Source organism: Cydia amplana, chromosome 1 (assembly GCF_948474715.1).
Source record: "Cydia amplana chromosome 1, ilCydAmpl1.1, whole genome shotgun sequence".
Classification (NCBI taxonomy): domain Eukaryota; kingdom Metazoa; phylum Arthropoda; class Insecta; order Lepidoptera; family Tortricidae; genus Cydia; species Cydia amplana.
The window spans coordinates 18,466,551-18,482,789 of record NC_086069.1 but is presented as its reverse complement, the minus strand read 5'-3'; the positions used below and the strand labels follow the sequence as shown (position 1 = coordinate 18,482,789).

Genomic DNA, 16,239 nt, shown 5'->3' with positions numbered 1-16,239 from the left:
GATAAACTGAACCGAATCGTAGCTATCATTAAATAAGACAGGCAGACAGCCTGCGAACACCAGGGTCTTGGCTGCAATCCTGCTCGCTTCGCTACGCGTCAGCGGAGGGGTCCAAGTTACCATTACACCTAAGAGGCTTTCGCTAAACTTTAGCTAAGCCTAAGCTTTACTCGTACCTACATTTCAAGTAACAACACTTTTTTAAGGTATACATTATATACCTACATTTTTTTGCATCTGTAATCTGCAAAATACATAACCTATGTCCAATTGAACAATAAAACCTTGTCGAACGAACGTAAAGGAGAAGCCTCTAAGTAGGTAGGTATAGCAAACTAAATGTAAAGTTTCACTGCTGTCATTGTTAATCATGTCAAGTAGCTACGATTTGCCGGGGCTAGCTCTCCGCCTATAACTTTCCATTTAATTTCTTATTTTCATAGCTAAATATGTGTATTAAAAAAATGTAAATGAATAAGTATATTATATCCCACCAAAAACATTTTCATGTAAAATGTTGCCAAGACGAAACCATAAGGCTCGCACTGACAAAAAGTTATCAGATATCTTGTAGAGCCAAGCTTCTAACTCTACAGGCCCTACCTTCACAGACTCTACACCTTAGTCAATATATGTGGCTTGGCCGTTTCGTCACATGGGCGTAAGGTGAAATATGTATTCACAATTCATTATTTTTTATTATAAAATAGTTCTTGTAATAATAAAACGGCCAAGCCACATATTTTGACTAAGGTGTAGAGTCTGTGAAGGTAGGGCCTGTAGAGTTAGAAGCTTGGCTCTACAAGATATCTGATAACTTTTTGTCAGTGCGAGCCTTATGGTTTCGTCTTGGCAACATTTTACATGAAAATGTTTTTGGTGGGATTTCACATCTTTTTGTAAGTTGCTTTGCGGGTGATTTACTATTAAAAATCCTGAAATACGTACTTGGGGGGCATCTTTTATATACAATCTGCTTTTTTACCGATTCCCCATACAAACTTCAACCCCCTTTTTCCCCTAACGCCTTTTTCCACCCCTTTTCACCCTTACGGGGTGATTTTGGGGTTGAAACTATTTTATATCCTTCCCCATAACAACAACTATCTACATACCAAATTTCAAATAAATCGGTTCCGCGGTTATCGATTTCCCATTAGATATGAGCGCCGCGCCGGCGCGCCGCCGCCGCCGACAAAATTTTCGCGCCGCCGCCGCCGACGTTGCGCTATCGGCGTGGCATCGGCGTGACCTTGGTAGTTACTACTACTTTCAGAATCAGATAATATATTTTTAATCGAGTTTAGATCATTAACGGCGCCACTTCGAATAGTTTATAGGCATTGAAAAGGTATTGTAGGCCCATATAATTCAAAAATATCGAAGGCAAATGCAAACTTATCTGTCTAGTAACCGCGCTACTAGTCTTGGGGAAACGAAATTATTAAATATCAATTTTAACATCAATATGCTTGTAATAAACATACTGATTACCTTCCAGTTTTATTGTGGAACGTTCCACATTACAATTTATAGATTGTATATATACACTAGACATGTCAATCACAATGAAAAAATTTACTGTGATCAACTCTGGCTAACGTGAGACTCGAACCCACATCTTTGGATTACCGATCCAATGCATAACTAATTTTGCCAGCTAACCATCCGTCATTTACCGCGAATTTAACCATTGCAAGCATGGTTAAACGTCTTTAAAAGGTATAAAATGGGGTTAATTTTGAGATTTTAAGCGTTTTCACGTCCAAATGTCCGGGCCGTTGGCTTCACACGGAAGGGCGTCGGAATCGGGTCTCAATTAAACTTGGCCACTGTTGAAATTTCAAGTTTTGCTCTCTCGCAGCTCAATGCTCCAGGCGTTCAGCCGTCAGCCAAGCTTACACTTGGCGTTCGATTCTTAGCTGTATGCTTACTTGCAGCTCATCCTCTGGCCTCGCATTGGGAGGCGTCGAAATCAAGTCTTCGGTGTTATATGAAGCTCGGCATTGGGCCTTACTTTTTGACATAAATCGGTTTTGTTTGGTCGATATTGGTTAATGACGGAGCTCGTTTTTTTTTTTACTGTCGACAAGACGTTTCCCTGATACAGTCAATCCGCAATTTTTAACTTAGTACAAAAGATAAGGGCCTCGCTAAGATCTTCCGGCCAAAGCCTCGCCATGATTAAGACCGCCTCTGATGCCGCGCGATACCGCTTATCCACAGTTTATACGATATCAATTTTTTTCGTACCATTATTCAATAAATTATCCTTGAAAATAAAAAATGCATTTATTTCGTAACTTTCTTACAGCAAAAACATGTTTTTTCGGTAAAATTTTGGTTTGAATTCTTTTTTCATTAATCGAAGGTATTTCAAGGCCACGCCGCCGATTCGCCGCCGCCGCCGACCAATTTTGACCGGCGCGCCGCCGCCGGCTATATGCCTATCGGCGCTCATATCTATTTCCCATACAAAATTCCACCCCCCTTTTCACCCCCTTAGGGACTAATAATTTCAAGTTTTTGAATTTTTTTGTTGTTTGTGGACTAATACTATCTCACATACCAAATTTCAGCTTCCTAGGACTTCAGGAAGTACCCTAGAGGTTTTGATGATCAACAGTGAGTGAATGAGTCAGTGACGAAATCGGGGTTTTTTAGACATTAATAAAATCCAAAGTATAAGAGCTATGCAATTGAAATTTTTTATGCTTACTAAGTCCACTATTGACATCATATCCCGAGAGTTTTGTTTATCTGGTATAATCCAAACCCAAGTTAAGAGGGTTCAAAAAAACAACGAAGCGCTTCGAGAAAAGGTAGGTAGTGCCCTTGCGCTTCGCTTTGCTCGTCTTGGCGGGGGCACTACCGTGCCCCCAGATTCATTTCAGACACCAGGTACCTATCTACAGGATGGATTTTCTTTTTGGGTCAGTGAGGGCAGCTACCAGATCCCGTGCTGCTACGAGAAAACGGTCTTAGAAGACCTTCCCTCGATTTCAAATTAATGAAGATTGGCTTTTACAGATTTTGGAAAAAACATACAGGATGCGAGAAAAAGGTCATTTTTGACAAACTTTTTTTTTGATGCCAATCGATCCCATTCCTATTGAGGATCAAAAGATTGTATGGAAGCAAAAAACAATTTCCGGCTAGAAAAGCCACAAATCGAGGAAAACTTTTCCAATACCATTTGTATGACAATGAAAACTTTTATTTTTCAGATGCTATTTTTGTATGCCAATCGATTCCATTACTATCCAGTATCAATAGTTTCCTAGGGGTCAACTTACGATAATGTACTAAAAAGCCACAAATTAATAAAAACTTTCTCCATACATTTACTATGGAGAAAATGTGAAATTTTATTCACAATTTTCTACCTCGTCCATCAGTCCTACAGCAATGTCTTCATACAGTATTATGGTTCTTAAATGTAACAGGACTGATTGGCCAGATAGAAAACTGTGAATTAAATTTCACGTTTTCTCCATAGTAAATGTATGGAAAAAGTTTTCTTTAATTTGTGGCTTTTTAGTACATTACCGTTAGTTGACCCCTAGGAAACTATTGATACTGGATAGGAATGGAATCGATTGGCATCCAAAAATAGCATGTGAAAAATAAAAGTTTTCATTTTCATACAAATTGTATGGGAAAAGTTTTCCTCGATTTGTGGGTTTTCTAGCCGGAAATTTTTTGTTGGTTCCATACCAGCTTTTGATCCTCAATAGGAATGGGATCGATTGGCATAAAAAAAAAAGTTTGGGAAAAATGACCTTTTTCTCGCACCCTGTATGTTTTTTCTAAAATCTGTAAAAGCCAATCTTCATTAATTTGAAATCGAGGGAAGGTCTTCTAAGACCGTTTTCTCGTAGCAGCACGGGATCTGGTAGCTGCCCTCACTGACCCAAAAAGAAAATCCACCCTGTATATTAAAACGATTCCATTACTTAAGTATGTAAGACAACGGACATCCTTAATTTGGTTGAATGTGTAGGTATACGACGGACCTACAATAAAGTATACCTACTGCTCTATATACTGAGCGTTTCTTTTATTTTTTGCCATTTTTACATATTGTGACTTTTTTGCCACTTTTGTGTTATTTCTAGTCAGAATCGCGAGCCCTTTTCATCCTTATAGGAGAAAAAAAAGTGTCCTAAAATTTCCATAAATTTTTCAAACTTTCCTCTTTGTTACCGCCATACAAAGTATACGGGGAAATGGTAACACAATAGGAAAAAGAACTCTAGGACATTTTTTTATCCCATTAGGATCGAAAGAGCTCGTGATTCTGAGTAGAAATAAAATAACACAAAAGTTGCAAAAAAAGTTGCAAGAAACGCTCTACTATGAAGTATGAAGTTACAATATGTAGACGTTGTTTTGTATATTATAGTAGTTAGTAAGTAGTGTGTATTATGCATAGGTATACATAAAAAAATACTTGGAAAGGTTACGACTCTTTGTTGGTTCTGTTTTTTAAACAAGTTGTATTGGAAATTATCAGAACAGTAAGTCGTGACACATTCCCTTTGTTTAGCGGCTTATATTTTTCACACAAAATAACCTGATCTAATTAATTTTACGCATAACATTATGCTCCATACCATAGGTACTTCTATGGCCATTCATGTGGGTCAAACAGATGTGCGGACTTCAGAAACTTACAAAAGATATTATTGCTTTGATATCCATTTGACTGAAACGCAGTTCTTTCGCAAACTTATCAGTTCACCTTATTGACGGGAGACGTTTTTATTTTGATCTTTGTGGCTTAGGGGATTACGTTCCGTAAATTTGTATTGGCTGTTTCACGGCCGCTTGTTATAAGTTGGTACAGTCTGTTCCGCAAGTTGAAAAAGTCTTGTTATACGGAGATGTTGGTTACACTTGTGTCCTTATAAAGCAGGGGTCGTGAAGACGTAATTCGGCTGGTTTGCACGTGCGTATTATAGGGCTCCCCTACTGCAGTCACCTGGCTGAGGTCTGATGAAACTGGGTCACACGTTCCCTCTTCCCTGAGGCCCTTGGACCGGTTTCTGTCTTTGTTCTGGTGTGGCGATTAAAGAGTACTGTCGGACAAAGAAATTTTAGAAATATTCCGTCGATTTTTTTTGTGACTTTGTTTCGTTTAGTTTTGATTCAATTTAGTAAAGGTACCTAAGATAAAAACATATTTAACTTAAGTACCTATTTTTCATACAAAAAATACTTTGAAACTTTTTAGTGTTAGATGAACTACTTATTTTGAATTAACAAAAAAAAAGTTTATTACAGCAGTGCGAGCCTTATGGTTTCTTCTTGGCAACATTTTACATGAAAATGATTTTGGTGGGATCTATTTATCATCAAGTGTATTAAGGTAAACGTACTGGTGCTCCGACTGGTAGTCCGACTCGCACTTGGCCGGTTTTTCTTTTGTCCCGCGCACATATTTTCATTTTACCGCGTGTACCTATAATTAATAATTAGGTACAGGTACCTATAATTATTAGTGTATTACTATCGCATTAGGAAACTGTAAAGTTAGCTGTAAGATGTAGGTATGAAATAAAATAAAATTTAAGTATTTCATAATGAATATAAATATGCATTTCTCATGTTAAACTAATAAATAGAGTCGGACCAAGCTAAATCTCCCGAGATTTGCAGTTTCAGAGACAATTTACTATGAAAATAGGATGTCTAAAAAAGCATTAATTAATACCTAGTAGGTAAATGTGAATAATATATATACGCACTACTTCAATATTAATTCGGACTGTACGCCCCTCAAGTGCTCGGAATTCTCATGAACACACGTGCGCAAAGAATCGCCTAAACCCGATTCATAATCACAAAGCATCTGATTACTTACCTACTACGAGGGGTGAGTATAATGATCACAAAAGAACAACGTCCTAATACCTATTTAAAGTATTCGTGTTCAAGGTGAGTGCGTAAGTGCATTGAAGGATGTTTGAATGAATTTAAGAAATACGTCGTAGTATTCAGTGGAACTTGTGAATAACTTGAATTAAAATATGTACCTACTAGTAGGTCCAAAATAAAATACAAATACCGTCACGTACCTACAGCTAACTCAAGCGTGAGTTTGTTTTATTTTGTAGAAATAATTAAAATATTGTAGAAAATTGTGTTATGGTACCTACCTACGGAACCTGTAGCGCGCTAGTCTAACTTGCACTTGGATACATTCTTACATACAAATCGTACAATGTATTATATAATCTGTGACAATGTTTCTATTCTCCCCGACTACCTACTTACCTAGGATTAACGGCTGGTCGGTCTGAGGAGAGGATCATAATAAACACCCGGATAATAGACGTGGCACCAAAATGAGACGTAAAACACAAATCCTGTAAAATATACTTAATAAGCAATAATAAATATAGCCGGTCAAACAAGTTTGTCAATAGAAAAAGGCGCGAATTTCAAATTTTCTACGGGACGATAAACCGTCACGCATCATAAATATCCGTAAAATATCTTATATCATTTATTAATTTCGGTGAAGGAAAACATCGTGAGGAAACCGGACTAATCCCAATAAGGCCTAGTTTACCCTCTGGGTTGGAAGGTCAGATGGCAGTCGCTTTCGTAAAAAGTAGTGCCTATGCCAATTCCTGGGATTAGTTGCCAAGCGGACCCCAGGCTCCCATGAGCCGTGGCAAAATGCCGGGACAACGCGAGGAAGATGATGATATCATTTATTAATTTGCCGTCTTTTTCTACTGACGGAAATGGCTTGACAGACTATACTTACGTAAGTAGGTCACTATAGTTGGTGAAACCAAATTTGTCAGTAAATAAGAACAAAAAAAACTATACCTACTCGTCCTTTTCTTTTGGGTACTAGCTAGTGTAAGACAAAGATAGTATGATTCTCTCTGTCTTTGTTTGAAATGAGATAAAAATTTTGCAATAGACAAAGAGGTGGCCTATCACATAGGTACTTTTAAAAACTATATTTACATAGACAGTGTTTGGCTTGGCGGGAAAATAAAATAGTCTTAGCATCCTTTCAATCTTTAGTGACTGATTGTGATTTGCCAATGACAATGAGTTTTGTTTGTCAACTGACGATAGCTGTATTCTTTGCATATCAACAGATAAAACGGCCTTTTTGCGTTAGGTACTTAAGTACCTATTTGAAGTTGGTTGTGTAGGTAATGAATGTAATAATGAGCGGTCATCGGGCGTTGTACCAGACTTACAGACGGCGAGTCGAGGCCAGGCCGGCCAGCACCGGCAGAGGCAGGTGGACAGAAGATAATGTCACTAATTATATGACAGAAGTACCTACCTACTTAACCGTCTGCCTGTTATTTCACTACATATTTAGGTAGGTACTTAATTAATTAGGTAAGTACCTGAAGCGTTTGTTTGTTTCAATGATCTTGGTTTTAAAATTCGTTAGATAATCTAATAGTGGTACGGAGGTACCCTGCTGCTGTCGATCATTGATAAAATTAAATAATTGTTTATAGATGCATTTGGTTTACTCACTTTACATTTTAAGACTAGTTGTTTAGTAAAGTGAGCGTCCACCCCAGCATCTCCGTTGGTGGTTGCAACTGCCGCCTCGCCTACCCCGCCGTGTTCGCACGAAAGTGAAATGTGCAGCACTTTCCCCACCCCGGCACCGACGCCCCGCCCCGCTGCACCCGCCCGCGCCCCGCGCCCCGCGCGCCGCAAGGTCAGCCCTGTGCAGAGAACGCGGCGGCGCGGCGACGCGCTGCGCTCTTGAAATTTCGCTTTCGTTCACTCGCGACTATTAGTCGGCCGCGCGCGCTCCGGCAAGCATGTGTTTTTGACGCGCTCCGCACGTTCGATTTCGTTCGGTATGGCTCCGCGGCGGCAGGGCGCCGCCGGCGCGCTGGAAGATAGCGACACTCGAGGGTGCTGCGTCCCCAGCGAATGCTTGCGTCCCAGAGAACCCGTGCGTTTTGAGGACGCGGTACGCGTGCTATGCAACAATGACACGTGCGCCGCCGGCCGGTATATGCACAGAGCCTGTTTCGAGCAGTGGGAAGTCGGGGTGCTGGCTTACTTGAAGTCTTGCGGGCGGGCCCGATCATGGTCTGAGAGACAGCGGCACCAGAACTTATGGACGAAGAAGGGTTATGATTTGGCATTTAAAGCTTGCGGGTGCCGCTGCGGACGAGGGCACCTGAAGAAGGACTTGGACTGGGCGCCTCCGGGATCGGTGGCGCGGGCTGACGAGGAGAAGAAGCGTCGACGACGCACGCGGCCGGGGCGCACGCCGGCAGCAGGCGACGGCCGCGCGCGGGCCTTCAGCCTATCCAGCTCGGGCTCCTGCTCGCCACCCTCTGCGCCTTCCGAGCCCTCCACCAGCCCCACGCATCAGCCGCAGCACGCGCTGACTCCGGCCAAGAGGAACTCCAAGGTGGAAATCGTTTCCGATAGAATCAGGTGAGCAATTCATATACTTACCTAAGTACTAATAATATTTGTAAAATTTATCATAAATAATAACTACATATTATCTTAAAATTGGTGCTTCTTTTTTCGGTGTTTAATCTAGTTTTTCTAAAATAGACTCGGCGTTTAAGTAATTTAGATTTAGGTACCGTCAGTACCGTACCGGTTTTTTTCGCCCTACCGGCAAACAAAACAAACTTGTCATCGGCCCGGCCCGGTAAGGTTAGTCTTGTTTTTGTTGTAGATATTGACACATTCCAATAAGATTCAATTAAGGCACTTACAACATTTAACGCATATCAAATAAGTATACCTACATTAATTAATTGCCCTTTTTGCTTGAGATAAAAGTAGGTTTACGATGTCAAGAAATGTTTACTTGGGTTAAACCTACCTATAAATTATCCTATCTTTATCCGATGATGGAGATGAAGCAGGAGTTTGTTGATAATGATAGGTACCTATAGTTGTTAACTCTGTCATATCAAGACAAGCCTGCAATTCGTCATCCAGATAAGGATTGATACCTATTGTGCAACACTTTTTACAGTTTTATGTCGTCTCATCTAGCTTTGCTACAGTAAAATTTTAATCAGCCTAATATTAAATGCGAATAAAGCCTCAGATTATGTCCAAGAATTAACTAAAGCAAGTGCTTAACCACTTGCTACACTTCCTACATCACAAAAAAGTATGTGTCAATGGGTCCTATAGGTATGTACATACATATAATAAGTATCTTACCTCACATAATATGAAGAAAATATTTGAATTAGGCAGGTATTTCCAACTGTCAAGACCAGTAGTTTTACAAATTACAAACATACCTACCCGTTGGACAACTACCTATTTGGGCCTAGCCAAGGTGACAATCGAACATCGAGAAACGCCAAACGAAGAAAAAACTTAATCTTGGCTAGGGTCCTTTGTAGGTTAAATGCCACATCGTCTTGCCGGTAGGAACTGAGGGCCTACCGCGAACCACGTTCGACGTGTTGCCTCTCTGTCGCACTTGTAAATTCGTACGTAAGTGTGACAGGGAGGCAACACGTCGAACGTGGTTCGCGGTAAGGCCTCTGAATTGTTACTGTTAGGAATTCCATTCTACGGTAGCAACTAAAGGATAGACAATTTCGTCTGTCTCGTCGATGTAGCAGGACTAGCAGGTAAGTGGTAAATGGGCTTATTAATTTACTAATAACTAATAAGTAACCTATGTACAGTCAGCATCAAAAGTAGCGCATCAGGGAGGTAGGTACATCCACATCTACCATTCTCGTATTATAGTCACCTTAACAAAAAGAGGTAGGTACCTTAAGTATTACCTATGTCTTTGAACATAGAATAATTAAACTGTTATAAGACACTTTGGAACGCGAACTGCCTGCGAATTGTAAAGGCTTCGTCACACAGGCGCGTTTTCCGGGTGGCGCGTGAGCGGGGCGCGCTGCTTTTACATATAAAACGCTCACGCCCCGAAGTCTTAAAACTTTTTAGACAAATAGGTAACTATAAAACAATACTGTAATAACACTGATTTAAACTTTCACGATTTTTACACATTATTAAATTATACAACGGGACTTAATCGCGTATCTAAGTTTTAAGATTTACCTCCGACGTAAGACCAAGTGCGGGTAGTTCGAAAAACTCGCGCGGTTAGACGATGCTGATGTCAACTTAAGCCAGTCTTCTCCGAGACCACGGGGACAACGCCGTCCTCGAAACGTCGGAGGTAAATCTTAAAACTTAGATACGCGATTAAGTCCCGTTGTATAATTTAATAATACTGTAATATTTATAAATACCTAGTTAGGTACTGTTTTAATACTTTTAATGTTAAGGGATCGTCGGGATCGATATTATTGGTTGGGTTGTGGTCTATAGGTTGGGCCTATTGGGTCAACGTTGTGTTCTTTTAACTAATAACGAACACATCCATCCACAAGTACAAATCCATAGGTAGTAAGTTGGCTGGCGCGATGACTCAAAAGTCAAAATGAGTCGGCCTCCAACACAAGAGCACGCCACTTTGCTTGGTCCTGGGTGCGTACCTACTGCGTAGCCAACGTGCAATCGACGCTCCGTAGCGAACGATACGCAACTGTCACTGTCGCACTAGTGTGGAAGAGTGATAGAGAGAGATGACTACAATACGCTATGGAGCGTTAACGATTGGCACGTTGGCTACGCGCTCAGAGCGATATCGGACCGGTATCGTTGGGGGGGTTCCAGATCTTACTAAATACAAATAGGTACCTAGCTTATTAGATCACAATTAACGGCCAAGCTGCCTCCTGGCCTAGTCGGTACTAGCGACCTAGCCTATCAAACTTGTAAGTCCTGGGTTCGATTCGATTCGAATCCCGGTAAGTGATTCGGTTAAGTTGTGTTCTAATGTATGGGGAAGACAAACAAATTATAGCCAGCCTTTTATGAATGTAGTATGATACCTTTGGGTATGGTGCTTTACGCACACTAGCGACCCCACCCCTCCCCCTGCCGCAACCCCCCCTTTTAGTATGAAATATGTCCCGGTTGACACTTTATGTTTATTTTTGGGGAAAGTATATAATATAGGCAAAAAGTGTCAATGAAATAAATAGTTCTTATTAAATTCTTGATTTTTTTGATATGATGTATATTCATGTTATAGCTAGCTATATAAACTTCAACAAAATTTAACCGTTGAACAAGCTGATTCTCCCTATACGATTTCTGGCAGTACTATCATGTACTATGTTATATTGAACTTCAACAAGTTAAGTAATACATGAATATGGTAAGTCTTACCAAAACGTGGCATATAATCTTTTTTGTTTAAAATTTATTAAGGATTATTTCTTACCCTGACTCTTTTTTCGTAACTCTAATACTTTTCTCAAAAATTAAAAAAAAACCGTCAACCGGGTCATATTTCATACTAAAAGGAGGGGTTGCGGCAGGGGGAGGGATTGGGACGCTAGTGTGAGTAAAACACCATACCATACCCAAAGGTATCATACTACATTACATTCATAAAAGGCTGGCTATAATTTGTTTTTCAAAAAACATAATTTAACCGAATCAAAGGTCATTTGTGTGTTTATCATGAGTATTTGTCTATTTAAATATTAGTAAATATAAACGTCCCATAGGCACTAACTACCTAATACAGGCACTCCGACAACTGTATTATTTTTCTTTAAAACGAGGAAAATTGTTTTTGACAAACAAACGTTCGTCATAGTACTAATATACACGTGCAGATATCTGTTTTGTTAATCGCATATTAATATTAAAAAAAAAACAGATGTACCTATGCAAAATTGTTTGTTACAATCATATTTTAACCAATGTTATTGCGCGCTTTGTTATGCAAGGTACTTGTTATTGCAGCTCAATTAAAATATTTGTTCAATCGTTTTCGATGTAAGTATGTTTTTAAAATTACTCATGCCTATAAATTATTTTAATTATTTCTCACGGCAATAGTGACAATCTATCATATAACGTACATTAACGATGTAGGCACCTAAGTATTGACTTAAAATATTTAATGGTGAATCCAATGACCGCACCGCCTGGCAACAATGGTAACATGGAAACACACCGAAATTGGCGGAGCCGTAAAAATGCAATTTGGTGCATTAACCACGCCCGAGTGCACAGCTGGTTTCCGTTTCCCGTCAGTTCCCAAAATTGCAGCTGCCCCACACTGGCCAAATTGCTGCGGTTTCTTTGTATAGGTACCTAGGTATCATGTGAAAAGCTGACATAAAAGCTTAAGTTTGCTACGTAAGTACCTGCCTTACATGAAACTATAGAATGTTCCCTATAACTAGTTTCTTGGCTAGGCTACTCTTACTATAAATTTATCATTATAAATTACATATACGGGAATTATAGCAAAACTTATTGTTACTCTACTTATCGAGCATAAATCTTATTAAACATAAGTTTTAACAAAGCTCGCTTAAAACTATGTATGTATGGAATGAGCTTGCTTACGCTTATTCTTCGATACTTATTTCCTATCAAGTAAAAAAATTAAACCGGTGGTCAGTATGAAAGTTCATAAACAGGCATTCTGTTTACAAAACAAGAATAATCGTTATTCGTTATGTAACTCACCGCTATCGTATTACCGCTACTTTATTAATACATATACCACTAATTATTCTTCGAGAAGTTGCCAAAAAAACAAGCAATGATAAGACGGATTTAGAGATTTAGATAAATAGTATCATGTCAGTGCCGTTACTGCAATTTAGTTTTAAAAAAATTATCATTTAACGCACCAACGCATCGGTACCTAACTATTTGTCTTATACCTATTTTTTGTCACAGTAAATAAATGTCTACCTAGTATGCACTTGCACTTCAATTAATCCTTTGATAATGATTCCACAAATGGCCAGGCCCACAAAGATATCATAATCGTGTTTATCACTGCTTATGGAACATTAGTGTTATTCATTCATATTTAGGGTTCCGTAGCCAAATGGCAAAAAATGGATTCGTCATGTCTGTCTGTCTGTCTGTCTGTCCGTCCGTATATCACAGCCACTTTTTTCCAAAACTATAAGAACTGTTGAAACTTAGTAAGTAGATGTATTCTGTGAACCGCATTAAGATTTTCACACAAAAATAGAAAAAAAAACAATAAATTTTGGGGGTCCCCATACTTAGAACTGAAACTCAAAATTTTTTTTTTCATCAAAGCCATATGTGTGGGGTATCTATGGATGCTAGGTCTTCAAAAATGATATTGAGGTTTCTAATATCATTTTTTTTCTAAACTGAATAGTTTCCGCGAGAGACTAAAATGTGTCCCCCCCCCCCCTGTAACTTCTAAAATAAGAGAATGATAAAACTAAAAAAATTATATGATGTACATTACCATGAAAACTTCCACCGAAAATTGGTTTGAACGAGAACTAGTAAGTAGTTTTTTTTTTGATACGTCATAAATCCCCTAAATACTTACGGAACCCATGGGCGAGTCCGACTCGCACTTGGCCGCTTTTTTGTTAAGGTGATGTCGGTTCAGACTTCAGGCTAAGGTAAAATAAGGCTTTGAAATATCGTCGTACAATCTACAAAAAAGATATTTTTTTCTTTTACTTGTATATAGATATATATTATTTTATGGAGCTCTGGGACTCTTGTGTACACGCTACAATACATTTAAATAAATTATTGGGTATATTTATTTTCGTAATATCTTATTTCTCATTTTATATTTTTTAATTCTGTGGGTTCGGTATTTTTTGTAAAACATACCTACAAAATACCTAATTTACCTCATTTGGATTACAAAATACCTGTCAAACATGTTAAATTAAACAAGCATGAAACTCTCGAAGTATCACTAAGACTTAGTGACCAAGTGAGCAAGTGCTACATTAAAAAAATTATATACCTACGCTGCTGCCTTTACCTATTCTAAATACAGTATGCGTTAACGTAACTAATAACGCCGTAGCGTAGGTGTCATAGATTAGGTATTTTACAGTAGGTACAAGTCTTGATTGAAACGTGGGCGACGTGACGTCCGAATTTATTCATTCGTTAACTTGACCTATAAAGATGCCTCGAAACCTCAAGGATTTCACTTGATATGGTCCGTAATCATTGTATATTATACCAAGCTTCGTTAATCCTTACTCCTACGTTGAATTACATAATTATAATTATCGTGAACAAAACGTATCGCAATATTTATCCAAAGATATGTTTGCGTAATTAAAAAAATACTCGACATTTTTAACCGCCTCATTGTAAAACGAGCAACAAACAAAAAAAAAACAATAATTCGTTGTGTCCGAATACGAAAGCGGTAAAACGTGTATTGTTAAGAACAGCAATATTTAAAAACAAGTTTTTTAAATCGAATGTTAACCTGTTCCACGTAATATAACGATAAAAGGCAATAAGCTAGTTTAAACTAAACGAGCTGAATGACGTTCAGTTATCAGATGATGCGGCATTAATTATTTAATTACATTAAGTTCTGACTGTCTAGTCTACTTAACTCTAGTCGCATTACCTATGTATTTTTTTTTTCTAAATTTCGTATTAACGCAGAACTTGCAACTTTAAAAGTCACAGTAAAATAGCTCTACATTATGAAAATAAACTTATAATTTCGTTTTTAATAAAAGTTCTCCGCTATATTATTTTCTAAAACGTAGCGAAGAAAATTACAATTTGAAAATAAGGCTATTTGCATTCCACGCTTGCTACCGCGCCTTACGCCGTGTGTACTCAGACACATTAGGCGATCCTGTATGAATTTACAAAAGAACCTGCAAAACAGCTTTATTCGTCTGCTAATGACCACCACAGGACGTCTCCAATGTCAATAGTCAACTTTAAAAATGCACGCAGACACAAATCACATGGTAACCCGATGCATGCTCGATGGTTGTCTGCGAAAATTTAAATCACTTGCCGTTTCGTTAATATAGTCATCAAAGTATTCTGTTTCTGCCTACGCTAAATGATCTTGATTGTTTTAACAACTGATTCCAAATTAATTTAAAAGTAAGTTTGAGTCATCAGATATTTGTCTACTGATGCCACTTGTCTAGGTAATTAAACACGAACGAATAATGTTATTACGTTTTACTGTCTATAACGAAATTAGGAAAACGTGCAATCCATTTGTAAAACCATCAATTAAGTATAAAAAGTCTACGCGTAATAGGAGGGCGTGTCTCGTAGATATACGAGTATCAGCCGAAGCATCTTTATGAGTTTCTTCACAATGAATAAACTTTATGTTATATGTATACGTATAATAATGGTTATTGCAGGAAGCTGTTAGGCGCTTCGCGAGTTTTTTCAAAGACAAAAAGCTGTCAGATCACGTTCGAATCGGCCTTGAGATGAGACGAGCCCACGGCACAAGGAGGTATTATGTTCTCTTAAGGCGAATGTGTTAAGTGATAACCATCCGTATATATCGAGATACATAATAATGAACTGGAAGATGTGAAAACACTTATGTCATCGTGCTTTTGTGTGTGTGATGTGTGTATAGGTTAAATGCGACGAATTAACAATGTAACATCATCTCATACTTCAATCCACATTAATAACACCGCCCACATCCATAGGAATAATCCTTTTGCTGCATTTGACGCAAATCGATATCCATTTTACATGCAGGTACTGCTATTACTATGCTGCTATCTGTTATTGATTCAGAATGATGCCTCAGATACTGGTGCTAAGGGCTGTCTTTATTGCACTTCTGTTAATTCAAGTTTCTCCCAATTATAATACAACGCTATCTTACACTTGTATTCCGCTCTTAAGTCTTAATTAAACTCATTCAAAGCTTTCCTTTTGCTAAATGAAAGAATCTTTTCACATAAAGTTTTACTTAATTTCATCCCTTTCATTACGGTTTAAGAAACTGCTACAGACGTCTGACCTTAAAGTTTATTAAGTATTAACGTTAACGACGTACGATAAGTTCTAGTATGTTAAAACTGCTATTTATATCAAGTTCCATGCTTATCAACTTCCTGCTGACCGCTTTTGATATCGCGGAATTGAAACAATATTAACAGCAATCAGCGTTTCCACTTACCTCTTACAAATAAAAAGTGATACCTGCACTACAAAAATAGTGCACAAATTTAAACAAGGTTTCACTTTATGTGGTGTGGATATCTAAAGGAGAAATTTTCGGTTTGAAGAGGAACTAAAAAATTACGATGTTATCATATAGAATGTAGCCTCTCCTTAAGACCGAGGCGCGATTCCGACTGAGTCAGCCGGCGGCCGGAG

General features: G+C 38.5%; 1 protein-coding gene and 1 long non-coding RNA gene across 2 annotated transcripts in view; one reads left to right on the top strand and one right to left on the bottom strand.

The window, feature by feature from the left end:
- The first annotated feature begins 7,727 nt into the window (after nt 1–7,727).
- LOC134649380 (headcase protein) overlaps nt 7,728–16,239 on the top strand; it is a 61,803-nt gene continuing 53,291 nt past the window's right edge. Inside the window, exon 1 of the mRNA XM_063504116.1 lies at nt 7,728–8,448. Coding sequence (XP_063360186.1) covers nt 7,859–8,448 — 590 coding nt within the window. The 5' untranslated portion in view covers nt 7,728–7,858. The remainder of the gene's footprint in view (nt 8,449–16,239) is intronic.
- LOC134649553 (uncharacterized) overlaps nt 13,319–16,239 on the bottom strand; it is a 43,565-nt gene continuing 40,644 nt past the window's right edge. The window contains exon 2 of the long non-coding RNA XR_010096971.1: nt 13,319–13,414. This is a non-coding gene — a long non-coding RNA (uncharacterized LOC134649553). The remainder of the gene's footprint in view (nt 13,415–16,239) is intronic.